General features: G+C 40.8%; 2 protein-coding genes across 2 annotated transcripts; one reads left to right on the forward strand and one right to left on the reverse strand.

The window, feature by feature from the left end:
* The first annotated feature begins 603 nt into the window (after positions 1–603).
* On the forward strand, positions 604–14,574 carry zdhhc13 (zinc finger DHHC-type palmitoyltransferase 13). Its single transcript, XM_033991664.2, has 17 exons — positions 604–688; positions 3,310–3,491; positions 5,106–5,228; positions 5,838–5,915; positions 6,911–7,055; positions 7,289–7,353; positions 8,203–8,365; positions 8,734–8,859; positions 9,294–9,427; positions 9,906–10,006; positions 10,286–10,410; positions 10,764–10,826; positions 11,127–11,220; positions 11,455–11,538; positions 12,165–12,322; positions 12,577–12,674; positions 12,817–14,574. The coding sequence occupies exons 1-17, from the start codon at positions 665–667 to the stop codon at positions 12,947–12,949; spliced, it is 1,896 nt and encodes a 631-aa protein (XP_033847555.1). The 5' UTR covers positions 604–664; the 3' UTR covers positions 12,950–14,574.
* A 483-nt stretch (positions 14,575–15,057) lies between these two features.
* On the reverse strand, positions 15,058–18,614 carry csrp3 (cysteine and glycine-rich protein 3 (cardiac LIM protein)). Its single transcript, XM_033987618.2, has 6 exons — positions 18,572–18,614; positions 16,810–16,921; positions 16,244–16,409; positions 15,999–16,125; positions 15,645–15,738; positions 15,058–15,179 (listed from the first exon to the last, which is right to left on the reverse strand). Exons 2-6 carry the CDS (start codon positions 16,919–16,921, stop codon positions 15,115–15,117), a joined length of 564 nt encoding a protein of 187 aa, XP_033843509.1. The 5' UTR covers positions 18,572–18,614; the 3' UTR covers positions 15,058–15,114.
* Positions 18,615–20,463: the final 1,849 nt, after the last annotated feature.

A 20,463-nucleotide genomic window follows, 5' to 3' on the forward strand; every position in this document is an offset into this window, starting at 1 on the left:
CACAACTGCAATATTACTTAATAATAATAATAATAATAATAATAATAATAATAATAATAATAATAATAATAATAATAATAATAATAATAATAATAATAATAATAATAATAATAATAATAATTGAGTACATTTTTGATCGTCCTCAGTTTTTGTTTTTTTTGTGTGTTTTTTTTTTGTTTTGTTTGTTTGTTGTTGTTTTTTTAATCGATCCATTGTTTTGAATAGCGGTCAGGACATAAAATAGACTAGGTTCTGGCGCCACATGCTGCTTCTTACTGGAACATATCTAAAATCAAAACTCAATAAAAGTAGAATTTAATAATATTAAACTAACAGGGGGCCGCAAGTAAAATTAATGGGTGAAAAACTACTAAAGATTGTCCAACGTGGGGTTTATTTTGTGAGATTGAGAAAACCAATGAAATGTGTGATTGTATTTTATTTTATTTTATGTGTGAATATTCAATAGTTAAAAAAATAGATCGAATAAAAATAGAAATATATAATTATATTTATGATAATAACGTATGTTTAAATTTGATCAAATATCACGTGCACATGATTTAGTTTTTATTCTGAAGTTCTTCGGCAGTTTACGGAAGTGTTCGGGTCCTCTCGACTCTCGGCTCTTCACACCCACACGTCTTACGGAGCTTTACCCACCATGGACTGGACTTCTGACGGCTCCGTGAGTGTTTTTCCCAGGCTCTTTCCGCGGCTTTTCGGGCTCTTTTACCCCGCTGTCCCTCTCCCTAAACCCGATTACATCTCCATCTTTTCCCCCTCTATCCTCCGGCTTGTTTTTAGCTTAGCTTTAGCATTAGCCGCTACCTCCGGAGACGAGTCTAACCAACACAGCTGCCGTTTAACTACTATTTTATTATGTTTACACTATTATGATCAAATCTAACTTAATATATGCTTCAAAACGAAGTATTTGCATTGAAATAAATAAAATGACACGACTACAACAGCTGTCATTCACTAAACCAGGAAGCGAACCTCGTCTTTTCAATGTTGATAAATCACTTTAATTCCTATTATTTTGATCCTAAAGCTAAAATATGAATGGATAGCCAAAATAGTTTGTCTAAATATGGCATTTTGATCTATATGTTGGTCTAAATGTCTAAATGTAGGCTTGCCATATGTTTTAAACTCTCCTCCAAATGAAATGCAATCTGGTTAAACAGGTTATAATCTAAAATAATGTAATTATAAGGTGATTCAGGGTGTAATTTGAAATCGCTCATTTAAATCCTGTCTCTGTCTGGCGCATATAATAAAAAGTGATGCTATTTATTGCTCAGGAAATAATAAAAGCATGAGGTTTTTTATAAAGCGGTTAAAATATTCAAAGTATGAAGATGTACAAAGCGTTTCCTTCACGGCCAAAAGTGAAACTAGACTCACACCTACACGTTTCTTATTCTAAAGGTGTGAATGGAAATGTCGTTGTTTGGTTAAACACTAAAGGCTGTTAAATATTAAACAATGTGCCAATCAACTTTAAATTTATTTAGCACTATTTATAAGGAAAAAACCTATAGCAGACCTATTCTGCAAAATTGACTTTTTTGAGCTTTTAGTCATGTTGTAGTTGTTTCCTTCTCATTAGAGTGATTCATGCTTGTTTGAGTATTCTTCATTTTCCTGTATTCAAAACGTCATTGTCAAGACACAAAGATATACCCACGTTTTCACCGCCACTGGTGCATACCCACTTTGACATACTTATTTCCTTCTCCAGTTTTTGGGAAACTTTAAATTCCTAACTCTGATTTCTGTTGTCATGGTGATTTAGGGATTTCTATATCAGATGCCCTGCCTATTGCAATATTAGTGTGGGTAGGCCTGTCACGATAATTACTATATCAAGTTATTGTTCTATACATGGAAGTTGGAAAAGTATTGTGTACCTCAAAATTTATCATGCATACAGTGTCTCTGTCATAGTAGGGAGATTTGGGGTATTTTTGTTTTAGTATGAAAAGCTTAACGAGTTGAAAGAGAGGGATGAAAAAGTAACTTCTATGCATTATTGCTTCATTTTTCTATATTTTTTTTTATCTTTTAATGATACTGTCTGTTTAACAATTGTTGTCAGTGGCATAAAGTAGATTCAATATTATTTATCACAATATATTTACGTAGCAATACACTATGCTTCAAATGTGTTATCATGACAGACCTTAGTCTGGGATAGTGTCTTGCCCAGAGACCCTAACCCTAAACACAGCAGCCTGTGTTGTAATACTGCAATGATTACTTGGATAATTGTAGTTGTGTTTTGATAATCATAATAATTATCTCTACAAACTCTAAAACACACACGAAAACCTTTTTAGAGCAAATACAGTGGCATTTTGAAATCAAAATCAGATGGAGGAGATAGATAAGATACAGTCAAAAAAAGAATAAACATTTTCTGATTTTCAACAGTAATACACTATTTGAAAAATATTGTCAAAAGAATCTAGTCTCCATATTTCAACCAAATCTCAATGTACAATAGAAATAATCAATTGACCACTCTACTTATAACTAAGGTTGAATGATTTGGTGAAAAAATGTAATTAAGATTTTTCTGACAAAGTTCACATTTTAAATACATACAGAAGAACTGACAAAAAATGACAAACTAATCCGTGTTTTTTATTGGCTGCTTTGTGGCTCACTGGCTGGCACCCTGAGCAGTTTATAAACTAAAAAAAAATGTATGTTACATTTTTAACTCAGCACTTGAAGATTTTGACCAACTAAGAAGTGCAGCTTGTGCAGTTCAAAGGACAGAGGTTAAGGACTATTGGATTGTGTGATTTGAGTGATTCGTTTTACCCATATCCATGGCAACCCTGCTTGGAGATAGCTCGCTCTGAAATGCTACAGACTTTCAACAACAATGCAACAGGCTTTCTAAGCAGAAGATGATCCAGAGGAGATACTTGCAGTGATTGTACTGTCTCATCACCGATCAAAACAACAGACCATAGTGAGAGAGAGGCTTAGAAGAGCCTGCTTAGAGGGCTGCTGTGATGCTGCAGGACACAGAGGACACGTATGAGGAACACCTTTGACCTGCATTAAGACTTATGTTTGAGCTTTTCTATTATTATTGTATTTTACAGCTCAATGTGCTATTGGTATTGATTAGGTTGATTTTGATTTCATAATGCAAGAATCACATTTCAGCTTGTTCTTCAAAAATAGCAGTCTTTGTTATCTGCTAATTGTGTCCATTCAGATTGCGATTTTGATTGTGATGAATCTTCCAGCCCTAATTATAAACTAATTGCGTTGCTGTTTTAGAGTCACTCGGGGGAGGGCTGCCACCACGGACATGGGCCTCACTGCCACAGCCACAGCCCCAGATCGAGTGCCTTTTCTGGTGGAATGATGTTTGGATTGGCCCCTGAGAGCACCATGGAACAGCCCAAGAAAAGATCCCACCTGGATGAGAGCGGCAGCTGGGACATCATCAAGGCAACACAGTGAGTCCAGGACTGAACCAGAGACTAAACCAGAGACTAAACCAGAGACTAAACCAGAGACTAAACCAGAGACTAAACCAGAGACTAAACCAGAGACTAAACCAGAGACTAAACCAGAGACTAAACCAGAGACTAAACCAGAGACTAAACCAGAGACTAAACCAGAGACTAAACCAGAGACTAAACCAGAGACTAAACCAGAGACTAAACCAGAGACTAAACCAGAGACTAAACCAGAGACTAAACCAGGTTTGCAAGTTGTGAGGCCATAAAGTAGCTCAGTGTTAAACAAATACAGACAATACAATGCAAACCTAGAGTAGTATTAAAATAATGTATGAAAATTACCTGATGTGTGTTTGGGATATGCAAGAAGGGACTGGACCGGGACTGGACCGGGACTGGACCGGGACTGGACCGGGACTGGACCGGGACTGGACCGGGACTGGACCGGGACTGGACCGGGACTGGACCGAGACTGGTTACTAAACCATGACTGAACCTGGACTAAACCAGGATTTAAATCAGCCTAAATTAGACCTAAGAATTGGACTCAAATCATGTGACAAAACCAATCCCAAACTGAGTCCAGCAGAATATTGAATGAGGTGAGTCAGTTTATCTGATAAACAACAGCGCTGCTCCTTATTCTGTAAATGTGTGATTTGGACCAAAGGTGAATTTTCTTGAAAAACCAGCCTCACCCTCGTCCTTCCTGCTGTCTGAGATCTGCAAACAGTTTATTACTCATTAAAATGTAAACAGTGGGGAGAATAGGCTGTGTTCACGTGACCTCAGGATGAATCTCTGTAGTTTGAACTGAGCTGGAGACAAATCAAAACTTAGGTGTAATTTGCTGTGTAACCGTCAGACTCCAGATGTGTTGACCTGGTTTGTGGTTAATATCTGTGTAATTACTAGGCCTATCCACATGAAACAGAAACAGGCACAACATCTTCTCTGTCAGAATAAATAAACAAAAGTGACAAAGCAAGTTTATTTGTATGAAAAGTGTAAGTGAAATGATTTTTTCACAGTAGCTTCAGAAAGTGGTGCCATTATTCAACCCCAAAGACCTGATTGTTGTCAGCTGAAAGGAATTTAACCCATAAGATTAATATGACAAGTTTGTGGAGCCAATCCCAAACAAAAAGGAGAAGGTTCAACATCTGTGGATCATAAGTTTGGAGGTTTCTTTCAAAAACAGTGACTCTCCCATAGAGTTAGGCCCCGCACAACATCGAGAGAAGTAGGAGAGAGAGAGATGGAGAGAAGAGGAGAGGAAGAGAGGGAGGGAGAGACAGAAAGGAGGAGAGAGATGAGATACAAACAAATAAGGGAGGAGAGAAAGAGGGATGAGAAAAGAGGGCAGAAGAGGGAGAGAGGTGTGGACATGAATCTTTTCTTTTCTACTGAAAACTTGGCCCTACCTTTTTATTTGGACATTTTGAATTGGTCCAGTAGTTACTAGGCCTGGCTACTTTTCAAAGTTAAAATTTTGATACCAATTCTAAATGACCCTGGTACCTATTGTAAAATAATCTGCATGGGATCCTCTGCTCCCTCTGACCCTCTCGTCCCTCTTACATTCATGTCTCTGCTCTGTCTCCTCAGGTTTGGGGCGTTGGATCGCTGTAAGGAGCTGATTGAAGCTGGTTATGACGTGAGGCAGCCGGACAAAGAGAATGTGACATTACTGCACTGGGCCGCCATCAACAACAGACTGGAGCTCGTCAAGTGAGAATCTCTGACCCAAATATACCTTTTTCTGATAATGGTTTTAAAACAGATTTATTGTTAAGTGCAAAAACATTGGACATGGTGGCCAAGTTGTTTATATTAGAATTTGGTGTTCTGGTTCAAGATGATTATTCAGTCAGAAAGCAGAATGAGCCTCACATTTGTGTTGCCAGTTTCAATACTGAAATCCAGTTGGTTTAAACCTAAAATGCCTCTCTCTGATCTGAATGGTCACTACCTAAATCCCAGCACCTGCAGCCAATCATGAATCAGTGCTAGTGCAGCCTCTGCAGCTCAGTGGGTGAATTCTGGAGGCTTTGAGCTTTCACATGACGCCTGTCCATAAACTGAGAATGAGATACACTTGTAGGTGTCTCTATCTGCAGGTTACAGCTCTGGACACAGAGGTTCAGTTGTGATTGTGGTACCTTTTTTTTTTTTACCTTTTTTTTACCTTTTTTTTTTTTTTTAAACCACAAGTGCACAGGCTACACACATTTCCTTTATATTAAAACATATCAGTGAGTGAATGAGGGGTTGGTTGATGTGAGTTTATGTGTTTGGAAAAACAATAACTGTAACAATAAAAATAAATGTTGTCTTCAGGTATTACATCTCCAAAGGAGCAATAGTGGATCAGCTCGGAGGAGACCTCAACTCTACTCCTCTGCACTGGGCCATAAGGTTAGACACAAGGAACTAGACCAGAGACTAGACCAGAGACTAGACCAGAGACTAGACCAGAGACTAGACCAGAGACTAGACCAGAGACTAGACCAGAGACTAGACCAGAGACTAGACCAGAGACTAGACCAGAGACTAGACCAGAGACTAGACCAGAGACTAGAAACAGAGACTAGAAACAGAGACTAGAAACAGAGACTAGAAACAGAGACTAGAAACAGAGACTAGAAACAGAGACTAGAAACAGAGACTAGAAACAGAGACTAGAAACAGAGACTAGACCAGAGACTAGACCAGAGACTAGACCAGAGACTAGACCAGAGACTAGACCAGAGACTAGACCAGAGACTAGACCAGAGACTAGACCAGAGACTAGACCAGAGACTAGACCAGAGACTAGACCAGAGACTAGACCAGAGACTAGACCAGAGACTAGACCAGAGACTAGACCAGAGACTAGACCAGAGACTAGACCAGAGACTAGACCAGAGACTAGACCAGAGACTAGACCAGAGACTAGACCAGAGACTAGACCAGAGACTAGACCAGAGACTAGACCAGAGACTAGACCAGAGACTAGACCAGAGACTAGACCAGAGACTAGACCAGAGACTAGACCAGAGACTAGACCAGAGACTAGACCAGAGACTAGACCAGAGACTAGACCAGAGACTAGACCAGAGACTAGACCAGAGACTAGACCAGAGACTAAACTTGGTTTGCAAGTTCTAAGGCCATAAAGTAGCTCAGTGTTAAACAAATACAGACGGTACAATGCAAACCTAGAGTAGTATTAAAATAATATATGAAAATTACGTGACGTATGTTTGGGATATGCAAGAAGGAACTGAACCCGGACTGAACCAGACCAGTACTAGGACCGGGAATAAACTAGCACTGAACCAGGACTGAACTAGAACTAAAACCAAGACTAAACCAGAAGTAAACCAAATGTAAGGTATAAACTCTGTAGTAAAATGTGGTGGCCTTTGCAGACAGGGGCACTTGCAGATGGTGATTCAGCTCATGAGATATGGAGCCGATCCTTCCATCGCCGACGGAGAAGGGTATAGAGCTCTACACCTCGCCATACTATTTCAACATATGGCCATCGCAGCCTACCTCATGGCTAAGGGACAGGTACACCTCTGCTCCTCTGCACCTCTGCTCCTCTGCACCTCTGCACCTCTGCTCCTCTGCACCGTTGCTTCTCTGCTCCTCTGCACCTCTGCTCCTCTGCACCTCTGCTCCTCTGCACCTCTGCTCCTCTGCACCTCTGCTTCTCTGCACCATTGCTCCACTGCACCTCTGCTCGTCTGCTCCACTGTACCTTTGCTCCTCTGCACCATCTGACATCTTTCTGTTTGTTCCAGGAGGTAGATACCCCTGACTGCAATGGACAGACACCACTGATGTTGGCTGCTCAGAAAATCATTGGGTAAGACTAATGTATAATTTTGGGAATAATCCTGTAGTACAGGGGTGGGCAAACTTTTTCACACACGGGCCACAATGAGTTCTAAAATTTGACAGAGGGGCCGGGCCAGGATATATATGTGTATATTACTTTAGAGATTTGTCCTGCAAAGCATGAATATGGAAGGCTCATTGTACAAATTGTTTTCCAAATGCATTAATTTATTTAATCATTAAATTATTACATTTTAGTTAAAAAACACATCAGAAAAACTTTGAACAAGGTTTGCCCTTACTAGTATAATATAATGTTGTCTCGTTCGGCAGGCTGGATTAATAAGCCCAAAGGGCCGTGTGTGGCCCCCGGGCCATAGTTTGCCCATGTCTGCTGTAGTAGTATTTAGGAATGACTACAGTGCAAAGGGGGAGTAGCTGCCCTTGCTAAAACGGCCTTTTGAATCAGAATTAATCACATTACAATATAAAACAAAGCAAGAAATATAAATGGATTTAACATTTAACATACAAAATAAAGTAGCAACATTTTTCTACCTGTAGGGCTGCAAGATGAATCACAATCAAATCAAAATCACAATTTGAATGGGGACATTCAGCAAATCACAACACCGTACCATCATTTCCTCCACAGACAACATAATCTCTTGAAATGTGATTCTTGTATTAGTTTCTTATTTCAGATTTCAGTTTAAAATGTGAACGTTGAACAGAATCTTATTATTAAAACAAATCTCAAATATAATCACAATCAGAATGCTTGTCAACAAAATCACCTCGATATTTTTCCCAAATCATTCAGTCCTATGTCCCTGTTTGTAATATGTTATTTCGTACTTGTGTATTTGTGTTCCAGGCCTGAGCCGACTCACTTCCTGGTTCGTCATGACGCCAGTGTCACGGCTGTGGACTCCTCGAGCAGAAACACGCCGCTGCACTGCGCTGTTTTAGCCGGAAACGTCGACGCTGCTCACATCCTGCTGGAGGCGGGAGCGAGCGTGGACGCACAGAACAGCAATGTGAGGAAGAGCAGGAGGAGGAAGGAGAGAAGGGGAGAGAGAGGTTGAAGAGATAAGAGGAGGAGACGAGGAGGGGGAGGAAGAGGAGAGGGGAGAGAGGAGCAGAGGAGAGAGAAGTATAGGAGAGAGAAGGACGGAGAGGAGAGGGGAGGTTAAGGAGGGAGAGGAGAGGGGAGGGGGAGGAGAAGAAGAAGGTCATGGGTTTATTCAACAATATAGAGTCGCAGTTTTTAACTTTTTAACCAAAAGAAAGAATAGGAGGACGATGAAAGGAGGAGACAAGGAGGGGGAGGAAGAGCTTTGAGGTTGTGCTTTTCATTATGTAGAAGTGGCTTTACACAATTAATGGTGTTATAATTTGTGTTCAGGGCCACACTCCGCTGGATCTGGCTCATCAGGTGCACAGCCCTCTGCTCATTCACATGTTAAACCTCATCAAACAGGAGAGGGCACACTCCAGCTCCCGCTGCCTACGCCTGGCTCACAGTCACAAGGTACACAAACTGATAAGCCAGAAATAAAGTACAGAACAAAGGATTCTATTGAAAGGTAACCTGAGAATGGGGTTGTACAATAGTGAAATTGAAATGATGTTGCAGTTTGAGTTGGGACAAATTATGACATTTTTAGATTATTTTTAGGTAATAAACTGTCCTCTGCAAAGACAAAATGTCCTGTGTTTTATAGAAAAATCTTGTTGTATCTGTAGTTTAGACCTGTACAACCATGTTCTGAAATACATGGGATTCTTGTTTGTTTATCTGTTCATATCTGTCTTCTCTCAAGTGTGAACGTACCTGAAGTGTTTACAGTGCACTTTGAACAGAATCCTACTTAAAAAAAAAAAAAACCCATCACAAATCTAATCACAAACACAATTCAAAAAATGACTATTTTTCTCACCTGTTTTTTTTTTTCTTCTTGTCAGACATTTGTGCAGTTTGTCATCTGCACAGCCCTGTTCGGAAGTATTGGCGCCATTTTGGATCTAAACTCGGAATCGTGGCTCCTGAAGGGAATTCTGTTGGCCTGCATCATCGGAGCCAGCAACCTCGCCTCACGGTGAGAGAATCACTATAAACAATTAATCAACTAGTCGTGACTAGTTAAAAATAATCATAGTCGTGTTTTGAGTCATGGTTTGAGTGTGTGTTTTAGAGTCTGGACTATACAGACTCTAAAACACACACAGAAAAACAAATACCAGGGCATTATTGTAATCAAAATGTCAAAAAAGAACTATTTTAAATTTTCACATAACACTTTATGTATACATTTTCTTCACCTAGAAGCTTTCAGTCACCATGTCATGGATGACATTTAAAGCCTCCTCTGGCATATTTTTGATGAGGGAATGTTACAACATGGTAAAATCTCCAAACAGTCTATTTTGCATAATATTCCCTCTTTAAAAGCCTCATTGTACAATAGAAATAATCGCTGACTAGTCGACTACTAAAATAATTGTTAGTTGCAGCTTTCATGTGTATGTTTATTCAAAAGTCGACATTAATGACTAACCAAAAGCCTTATCTTTCAGACACATGCGCAGCCCAGTGTTCCAGACAGTGCTCCCATCCGCGGCGCTCGTGGCCTCTGTGTTCTGGATGCTGGTCACATGGTTCCTCTGGTTCCTCCCTGATATCCTTTTACATATATGTATACACTTCAGTCATACTCATGATGTTACATTAGTCTTGTATAGATCTGTTATAGACAGACAAAGTAGTGATTTAAGTGTCTTGCTCTGAAACATAACAATAGGCAACTAGTAGGGACTGTTTGGTTGTTTGGTTGCTTACGTTAAATTTGGGAGGGCAACTGACACGCAGGGATATAAAAGGGTGGGAGGGCATCGCACATACAGTGATATAGGAGCCTGGGAGGGCATCTGACATGTTCCTTAACCCTTGCTGGCACAGACTCCAGGGGCCCTGGTTCAGATCCTGTTCACTCTAAACTTCACATGTCTCTTGTATTTTTACTTTCGCTGCTGCAGAACAGACCCAGGAGTGATCAGAGCCACAGAGGAGCAGAAGAAGATGGTGAGACTTTAATTAAAATAAAATACTGTAATTATTATAATGTAGAAATTTAAATCTTAATCAAAAGGCCCATATTACACTATTTTCTTTCTAATCTTGCAGTTAGTCAAATACAGATGTTTGTTTATTTTTGCACCTCTAATATCACCTCACTGTACTCACTTTTTGAGCAAAGGATCATGGTACATGTAGTTCCACCACATAACAACACATTTTGGTCCTAATCTTCAGGTCCATGGTGACATTTACACAGTGATGTCACAGTATTGCCTGATGCTGGATCCTTTTATAAATATCAAATGTATTTAAATGCACCCTCACTGTTTCTTTGTGGTCTTACATTTGTGTTTCAGAACGTGTTGGTTTTGGCTGAAGCGGGCTGTTTGGACCCAAGAGTGTTTTGCACTTCCTGTATGGTGAGGCACAGCTTCATGGACCAGGGTTTCAAGATATTTGCATACATTTAGGCATTCAATGACAAAACACAGCAGTATATTTACTTAAAGTATGTTTAACTTTTGCCTTTTATTTTCTTCTATTCCAAACCAGAAGTCTAAATAGTTCATAAATGTATCCCAAAGACAATACAAGTTGGACATAAACTCATCGCAAGAATGTAGAGCTTCAAAATGGCAAAAAGCCAAAAATGTACATGAACCCAGATGGAGGATTTAAAAAGTATAAATTCTTTAAATATCTTTGTGTCTGTCCCTCAGATAAAGAAGCCAGTGCGGACATACCACTGTTTCATCTGTGACTCATGTGTGGCAAAACACGACCATCACTCCATCTGGACCAACTCCTGCATCGGTAAAACTCAAATATACTCACATATACTCAAATATACATCATACTAACTGCCCCTGTGTGTCAGACGCCCTCCCTGTGCCTCCATTGGGTCTTATTCTGTGTAAAACCCGTTAACCCTGTGGTTTAGAACTCTACAAACATGTTCTGAAATACATGGATTCTTGTATTAGTTTAGAGTTCAGATTTCAGTCTTCTCACTAATGTTGATTTTAAAAGGTGTTGTTTTTGTTCCAGGTGCGAGGAACCATCCCCTGTTCATTCTCTTCCTCCTCTCTATGTCTCTGATGGGAGGGTGGATGTTCTATGGCGCTGTGCTCTGTGAGTGTTTAAAGACTACTTCTGTTTGTCTTTTTTTTTAATTTTTATTTATACTCATAACATCTTAAACGACATTCAAATGCCCTGTGATAAACAATTGTATTTTCTTGGCTTTGGACAAATATAATATTCCATGTTGATTCAGAGCAAACATGTCAGTGTTTGTCGATTAATGCTTAAATAATGATATGGTAGCTATGGGTCCACGTGGGGCATTCACTGACCGGCGGGTCCACTAAATTTTACAGTTACGCTGGAGTTTGCCATTGCGTTGTCCATTCTGACTTCCTCACATCCTCATCTTATTCCTTGCTATAATGTCCCAATTAGACCGCTGTGTCTCATGTGTAAGTAACTCATTTAAATCTTTAGGCTGTTAAGTTTTGTTTCTGATCACAGTCAAGGGTCTAACGAGTGTCACATGAGGGGAAATGCAGGTCCCCCAGTCCTCAGATCAAACCATTGACTGTAGTCTATTGATCAGACCCACAGTGGCTGAAATGACTGACAGCGCAGAGAGTTTCACGTGGGTGCTCTGACATTTGCGTGGGTGCTCTGGCCCCTCGGCACCCACGGGATCACCACCTATGTTGTATATAACCCTATACCTGTATATCTCCTGACAGTCTGGCGGTCCCACTGCCCCTCCCTGCCCTCTGAGGCCCAGCCGTGGTCGCTGGTCTCTGGGTGCGTCTTCTCCTCCCCCTGGGTGCTCTCGGTGCTCCTGCTCTCTTTCTACCACAGCTGCTGGAGCTCCATCACTCTGCTCGTACAGCTCTATCAGGTAAAGCTATGAATGTAATTGCATTTCTATGAATCCCTACTGACAGCAGTACTGAATGATTCCCTTCATGCATGCACTGCCCTCTGGTGGTCAGTGGGGATGAAATAGTCTAGAATATATTAAAGGAGACATTATGTAAAAGGTTTGGAGTGATTCATGCATGTTTAACTAGATGCATTTTGCAATAAAAGTTCCACTATTAAAACATATTCATATTATATTTACAAAGCCTTTTGTCCTTGTGTTTTGTCAAGATCTCGTTCTTGGGTTTGACCACATCTGAAATCAAGAGTCTCGGAGCTCATCAGAGAAAACTACGACAAAACATGTCCCTGAGGCAGAACCCGTACAAGTGAGTTTAGACCATGTTCTTTAATCTTGCTTTAGTCCTGCTTTAGTCCTGCTTTAGTCCTGCTTTAGTCCTGGTTATGTGCTGTTTTAACCCAAGTTTAGTACTAGTTTAGTCCTGGTTTAACCCTCTCTTCTCTCTTCAGTCTGGGTGTGGTGAGAAACCTGGTCAACTTCTTCCAGCTCAGATGTTGTGGACTTTTCAAGCCGTCAATTGTCGACTGGACTCAGCAGACTTCACTGGACCAGAGTCTGTTTGGACCCAACAACATGGTCTAACCAATGGGAGGGCAGCTTTAGGGACACGCCCACTGATGGACCAATCACAGAGCTGCTATAGACAAATTTCCATTCTGACCAATGAAATGTCTCTACCACTTATTTGGACCAATCCCAGGCTCCGTTTTGAAGACCCACACCCATCGACCTATCGCAGTCCTGTTCTCAAGACCTGCTCACTTCTTCAACCGATCAAAGCTCCTTCAGGATTTAAACCACTACCGCACAACTGTTTGACCAATCAGACAGCGTCTTTTGAGATGCGTCCACCAAATCTGACTAGTCACACAACTAAGGACCAAAGCACAGAGCTGTATTATTTATTTTTGTAGTTTGAAGGTTCAATTCCTGTGTAAATTCTGTGAAAGAGCTGCTGCCTTAAATTGTAACCACTGACATTTTTTTCTTTTTAATAATATCCAAAATTACCTGAAACGTCTTTTAATGGAGACATATTTTGCTAAATCAACTTTTAAGAGCCAGGTTATAATAATTTCCATCTCCTCTGAAGTTGTATTTAGAGTTACTCATGCATGTTTGGGTAATCTTTAATTTCCTTTAGTCAACACGATCTGCCCATAGACTGTATAAAGAAGTGGACTAAGTGAGTGCGACGTCACCCATAGCGTTCGGCTCCAGTCAAATGAAGCTCATTGAGACTAGCAGTTATAGGGGCAAATTTGGAGCTGAGTTCCATATTTGGAGTTCTGAGTATCATAGCAACCAAAGAGCCAATCTGAAGCGAGGCTGGTAACGCCCCTTCCCGCCCACACTTCTGATTTAGTAGGGAGTGGGCGCTTTGATTAATTTGATTCTGCTAAATCAGAATCAAATTAATCAAATTTGTTGATTATGCAAGTGCGACCTCGGCAAAAGATGGTGCCTGATTTGTCTTTTACTAACGTTGGTACCTTGATTTACGGACAAAATAGCCAAATAAAAATATAGATCCAGGTTAATACAGCCCTTATAAGACTAAAATGGCAGTTACAAAGAGAGGGGTGACAGTTTTTCAATAGAAAGTGGATTGGAGCCAATCAATAGAACCATATCATTCCCATGGTCACTTCCTGTTTGGAACGTGGCGGCTATTGGATTGTCTATGTCCATTTATATATACAGTCTATGGATCTACCCCCGTATTCAAAACAACTAGCATAGCCCCACTTTTGTATAGTTTAGTCTGCAATTTTATTCTTACACATAGGATTTGGCAGTGTCACATAGTCATTTTGGTACAAATGAAAAAAAAAAAAAAATCTGCTGTTCGATAGTGTGATGTACAACTATCCAGGGGCCGACAGCATGCAGTGCAGTAAAAATCTAAATACAAAAGTTATTAGAATTGTGTAGTTCATAAATGAATATATTAAGAGGGAAACTGCCCTGATTTCTGAGCACACAAAACCTCTTTGTTGCCAGCAGAAGGTGCAGGAGCTGGACCTGAGCAGTTAAATTAAGGCTAAAGATGATGCCTGTGTTTCATGTTTTTCTATGGCACAGTCAGGACAATGTGTCATAGTGGAAAAAGGGATATTTGTACATGTATGGTTTTGTAAAAGTTGCATGTTTTTGTTAAAATGACCTCTAACGGTTCAATAAATCAACAACGTGCCTGTCTTTTACTCAAGTCCTGGTTTGGTTCTGGAAAGGTCCTACGAGGTTTAATTCTGGGTTAGACCTCATTAAGTCTCCACGTAATCCAGGGATAGTTGTAGTTTCGTCCTTGCTTCTGGTCTGGTTAAGATCTTCTCAAGTCCTGGGTTAGACCTTCATAAGTAGTGGTTTAGTCCTGTTTTAGACCTGATTTTAGAACATGTGTGTTTTGACCTGGTTTAGTCCAGTTCTTTTTAGTTCTGGTTTGGACCATTGATGAGACTGGTTAAGTCTGAGGATAGACATGGTTTAGTGTTGAGTCTTCATTCAGTCCATGTTTAATCCTGGTTTTCCTGGTTTTCCTGGTCCAGTCCTGGGTTAGACCTGTTTTAGTCTTGGTTTGTTGGTGGTTTGGGCTCCCGGTTTCTTTGAATCCCATAGACAACATTTGCATCTTGACTCATTTATTTTAGTTGATATTTTTTTTATTTAAAACCAGGATGAAAATAATACATTCTTAACTGTTTTAATTAATTAAATTTAAACAAATTTGGGGTAATTCAGTCTCTTTACTCCAGCATCGCCTCGTTCCCCAAACCAAAACCTTTAGGTCCAAAGTTTTTGGCGTAGCACACTGGAAGAAAAAAAATGGTTTAGACCTGGTTCAGTACTGGTTTAGTCCTGGTTGAGTCCTGGTTTTGTCCTGGTTTTAGCCTGGTTCAGTCCTGGTTCAGTCCTGGTTCAGTCCTGGTTTTGTCCTGGTTCAGTCCTGTTTTAGTCCTGGTTCAGTCCTGGTTTAGTCCTGGTTTTTTCCCTGTTTTGTCCTGGTTTATTCCTGGTTTAGTCCTGGTTCAGTCTTGGTTGAGTCCTGGTTCTGTCCTGGTTTAGTCCTGGTTTAGTCCTGGTTCAGTCCTGGTTTAGACCTGGTTTTGTCCTGGTTCAGTCCTGTTTTAGTCCTGGTTTAGTCCTGTTTTAGTCCTGGTTCAGTCCTGGTTTTGTCCTGGTTTAGTCCTGGTTCAGTCCTGGTTTAGTCCTGGTTTAGTCCTGGTTTAGTCCTGGTTTAGTCCTGGTTTAGTCCTGGTTTAGTCCTGGTTCAGACCTTTACAGTAGATCTCTCCATCTTTATCAGTGACTGTGGTGGACTCCAGACTTTTCCCACACAGAGCGCAGCGGAAACACGTCTTGTGCCACGGCTGAAATACAGATGTGTTTATTTCTCACAAAAATATACATTTTTAAAAATCTAAAGATTATTTTATTTTTTGATGCGTGGTTAAATTCATCCTCTGCATATGACCCATCCTTCAGTGTGAGATTGAAAATTGATCATATGTATAGACTAAAATATGTTTAATTACTGAATACTGGACTAATGCAACTTCACAATACAATCCCTAACAAATAATCAGAAGGTTCAACATTTGTGGCTCAATCTCCCATAGACACAACATACCTTCCCTCCTCCCATGACCTTCTCTGCGGCGTACACGGCTTTGGAGCAGCGAGAACAACGATCAGAACTTCCAAACTTCTGACTGAACTTTGAGTTACCACCCGAGGAGGAAGGCTTCGGTTTGGACCTGAGAGAGAAAAGAGTGTGTCAAATGCCCTTCCAAAATCTTGTATCTCCGTGTGACAGATGCCCTCCCACATATATTCCTGTGTGTCAGTTGCCCCCAGATCCTCATTTAAACTCACTGTTGTTGGGATGACTCATGGTTTTGGGGGTCGGAGCTCAAAGCACCAGCTCCCTGTCCGTAGCCATAGCCTTTTGGACCATATTTCTTGCCGTAGCAGGATTTACAGTAAACCTCCGACTCATGAGCTGCAACTGTATGACTGTCCAGAGCTTTTCTGCAAGACACTGAAGAAAAATAAATCAAAAGTGAATCCTCTGCTCCTCTGACCCTCTCCTCTGCATCCTCTACTGTGGTTATGATTTATTAGACTATAATTCTTTGCAGTTGTTCCAAAAGTCCCTAAAGTAAACTACATTTAGACCTGCTTTAGTCCTGAGTTAGCCCTGGTCCAGTCTCTCTGGGCCTGGTTTTCCACAGCCGTCGTTTATCAGTTGATGAGTTTCTATTTTTGGAGCATGAAAGGACAAACTTCAGACAACCTTTTAACAAACTATTGCATCTGTCCAGTCCTGGATTAGTCCTGGATTAGTCCTGGGTTAGTCCTGGTTTAGTCCTGGTTTAGTCCTGATTTAGTCCTGGTTTAATCCTGGTTTAATCCTGGTTTAGTCCTGGTTTAGTCCTTACAGCAGATGAAGCAGGTCTTGTGGAAGCTCCTCCCATTACACTGGATTTCTTCAGCGTGATAAACCGTCTTCTGACACGCAGCACACTGAGCTCCGCCACCCCACTGCGGCATCTGCAACAGGCCACATGCCACGTTAGCCACACCAAAAGGCCATGTTAGTCAACTGTCAACTGTAATCCTGTTTTAGACCTAGTTTGGTCCTGAGTGAGTCTGGGTTTAGTCCTGGTTTTAGCTCTGTTTTACATTAGATCTGGTTTACTTCTGTTTTAGACCTGGTTTCGTCTCATTTGTCAGCTGTAACCACGGCCCATAGTCAGCCACGCCCCCACCATCAGTCTGTCCCAGGGCAGCTGTGACTATAGAATGTTGTTTAATAGTAAAATATACATAAAACTTTGGGTGATGGTGTTTGAGTTTTCAAAGATCTGGACTTTGAACTCTTTGATACATGGACCACTCCTGTTGGTTCTGAATGAGGGATTACACTGACATGTCTCTTGGAACTGAAGCTGGTATTAGACCTCATTTTGTTCTTAAGTCCTGATTCTGGTTTAGTCCTGACCGAACCTTTAGTGTCTCTGGTTTAAACTTACATTTGACCCATCTGTCAGTGTCTGTGGGTTAAACCTGTCAGGTGCAATGTGACCCATCTCCAGATCTTGAGTTAGTCTCGGTCAGGACGACTTTAACTGGAGGATTTGACCTGTTGTGCATGTTTAGAGTCATTGGGGGGAAACCAGAGTGCCCAGAGGAAACCCACCCAGACACAAGAAGAACAGAAAGATCCCGAAAACTTCTTGCTGTGAGGAAATTCATGTTAATTTTACATTAGACACCTTGAAGCCACCTTCCTCCAGATTCAGATCAGGGTAAGTCTGATGAACATTAGATTTGGGGCTGTGGTCTAGAGTGACCCTTTGTCCATGTTTGTCCTGTGACCTCATCAGCAGAAATAGACCCTCACTCCCACAAAGAGTTATACAGGGAAATACCACATCAGCAAGGATCACATACAGTTTTAGCTAGGTAACATAATACAGAGGATTACCATTACATTTTATGAACCCTGAGTGACAAGGTAATGTACATGAGTCAAACAAGGTAATATAGAGTCAAACAGCAGAAACTTTAGGGTCCTTCATCTGAATAAAGCTATAGTCTTGGATAAATCTTGTTTTAGTCTTGGTTTAATCCTGGTACAGCCCTGGGTTAGAGCTTTGTTACATCGAGTTTAATTAGTTATATTCCGTTTAAATCTGTTTTAATAAAATCTTTAGCTGACTTCTGGTTAAGTCCGAGTTTAATCTTGTTTTAGTCTTGGTTTAGTCCTGTTTTAGTTCTGTTTTAGATCTGTCTGAGTACTCACTTGCTATATCAAAATTGGGACTAAACCCAGAACTAAACTAAGACTAGATCTGGTCCAAACAATGTTTATATGAACTGGGCACAAGCTAGAATCAAACCAGGACAAGCGTGAGTGCATCTCTGGTTTAGGTTTAGTCCTGGTTTGGTCCTGTTTTAGATCTTGTTTAGTTCTGTTTTAGACCTGGTTTAGTTCTGTTTTAGATCTGTTTAGACCTGGTTTAATCCTGGCTAAATCCTGGTTTGGTCCTGGTTTATCCCATAGCTATAAACAATAAACATCTCTGGGCCCATTCTAAATCTCCCAAAATAATCCCAAAATAAAAATTTAAAATCACACCAAATTGTATGTAGTTTTTCTTAAAAATTCCTGTTATAAAGAACATAAATTGTCCTGACCTTGTGTGGCTGGATGGGTTCTTTGTCCGTGTGGCGTTTGAGGGCAGGGCGAAGCTCTTAAGTACGGCTCCATCAGCAGGCAGTGAACGCATCGCCCAAAATATCCCCTGACAAAGAGAAGGCATTCCCATTATAACCCCACATGCACCAGGTTGTTATCACCACCGGGGGCAGCAGTGAGGGCTGCCCCCGGTGGTGATTTCAATGGTCCAAGTTATTCCTCATTTACCTTATGCAATCAGAGCACCCGAATTATTCACCATGCTGAGGTTATATGCACTTTTCACAACTTTCAGAGACCAGAACAATTTTGCAGTGACTGTAAAACTAATAACGAGCATGCTAATATGCACTTTCTGGTTCTCAGACAATAAAATAGTTTATAATTAAATGCAGATAGTACACAGTGGACTTATGTTGTAAAATCAGCTCTTGAGGTCAAAATATCTGTAGTGGAACACATTTTGTTCAAACACGTGGGTAAAAAACAGAGACAGGCCCTTTAATATCTCTGTAATTACTGAGCCTATTCACATGTCAGTGTCCTCACTTTTGTGTCTGTGCTTTGAAAATACCTTCAAAATGTCTTTTTGTCCCGACAGTTACTCTTACTTAAGTAGTACTGGCAGTTTTCCCCAAAAACTTTTTTACTCTTACTTGAGTAGTTTCTTGGACCACCACTTTACAATCACCTGAAGGATTATTAGGAACACCATACTAATACGGTGTTTGACCCCCTTTCGCCTTCAGAACTGCCTTAATTCTACGTGGCATTGATTCAACAAGGTGCTGAAAGCATTCTTTAGAAATGTTGGCCCATATTGATAGGAGCATCTTGCAGTTGATGGAGATTTGTGGGATGCACATCCAGGGCACGAAGCTCCCGTTCCACCACATCCCAAAGATGCTCTATCAGGTTGAGATCTGGTGACTGTGGGGGCCATTGTAGTTCAGTGAACTCATTGTCATGTTCAAGAAACCAATTTGAAATTATTTGAGCTTTATAACATGGTGCATTATCCTGCTGGAAGTAGCCATCAGAGGATGGGTACATGGTGGTCATGAAGAGATGGACATGGTCAGAAACAATGTTCAGGTAGCCCGTGGCATTTAAACGATACCCAACTGGCACTAAGGGATCTAAAGTGTACCAAGAAAACATCCCCCACACCATTACACCACCACCACCAGCCTGCACAGTGGTAACAAGGCATGATGGATCCATGTTCTCATTCTGTTTACGCCAAATTCTGACTCTACCATTTGAATGTCTCAACAGAAATCGAGACTCATCAGACCAGGCAACATTTTTCCAGTCTTCAACTGTTCAATTTTGGTGAGCTCGTGCAAATTGTAGCCTCTTTTTTCTATTTGTAGTGGAGATGAGTGGTACCCGGTGGGGTCTTCTGCTGTTGTAGCCCATCCGCCTCAAGGTTGTGCGTGTTGTGGCTTCACAAATGCTTTGCTGCATTCCTCGGTTGTAACGAGTGGTTATTTCAGTCAACGTTGCTCTTCTATCAGCTTGAATCACTCGGCCCATTCTCCTCTGACTTCTAGCATCAACAAGGCATTTTCGCCCACAGGACTGCCGCATACTGGATGTTTTTCCCTTTTCACACCATTCTTTGTAAACCCTAGAAATGGTTGTGCGTGAAAATCCCAGTAACTGAGCAGATTGTGAATACCGTCTGGCACCAACAACCATGCCACGCTCAAAATAGCTTAAATCACCTTTCTTTCCCATTCTGACATTCAGTTTGGAGTTCAGGAGATTGTCTTGACCAGGACCACACCCCTAAATGCATTGAAGCAACTGCCATGTGATTGGTTGATTAGATAATTGCATTAAGGAGAAATTGAACAGGTGTTCCTAATAATCCTTTAAGTGAGTG

Source organism: Periophthalmus magnuspinnatus, chromosome 3 (genome assembly GCF_009829125.3).
Source record: "Periophthalmus magnuspinnatus isolate fPerMag1 chromosome 3, fPerMag1.2.pri, whole genome shotgun sequence".
NCBI classification, from domain to species: domain Eukaryota; kingdom Metazoa; phylum Chordata; class Actinopteri; order Gobiiformes; family Gobiidae; genus Periophthalmus; species Periophthalmus magnuspinnatus.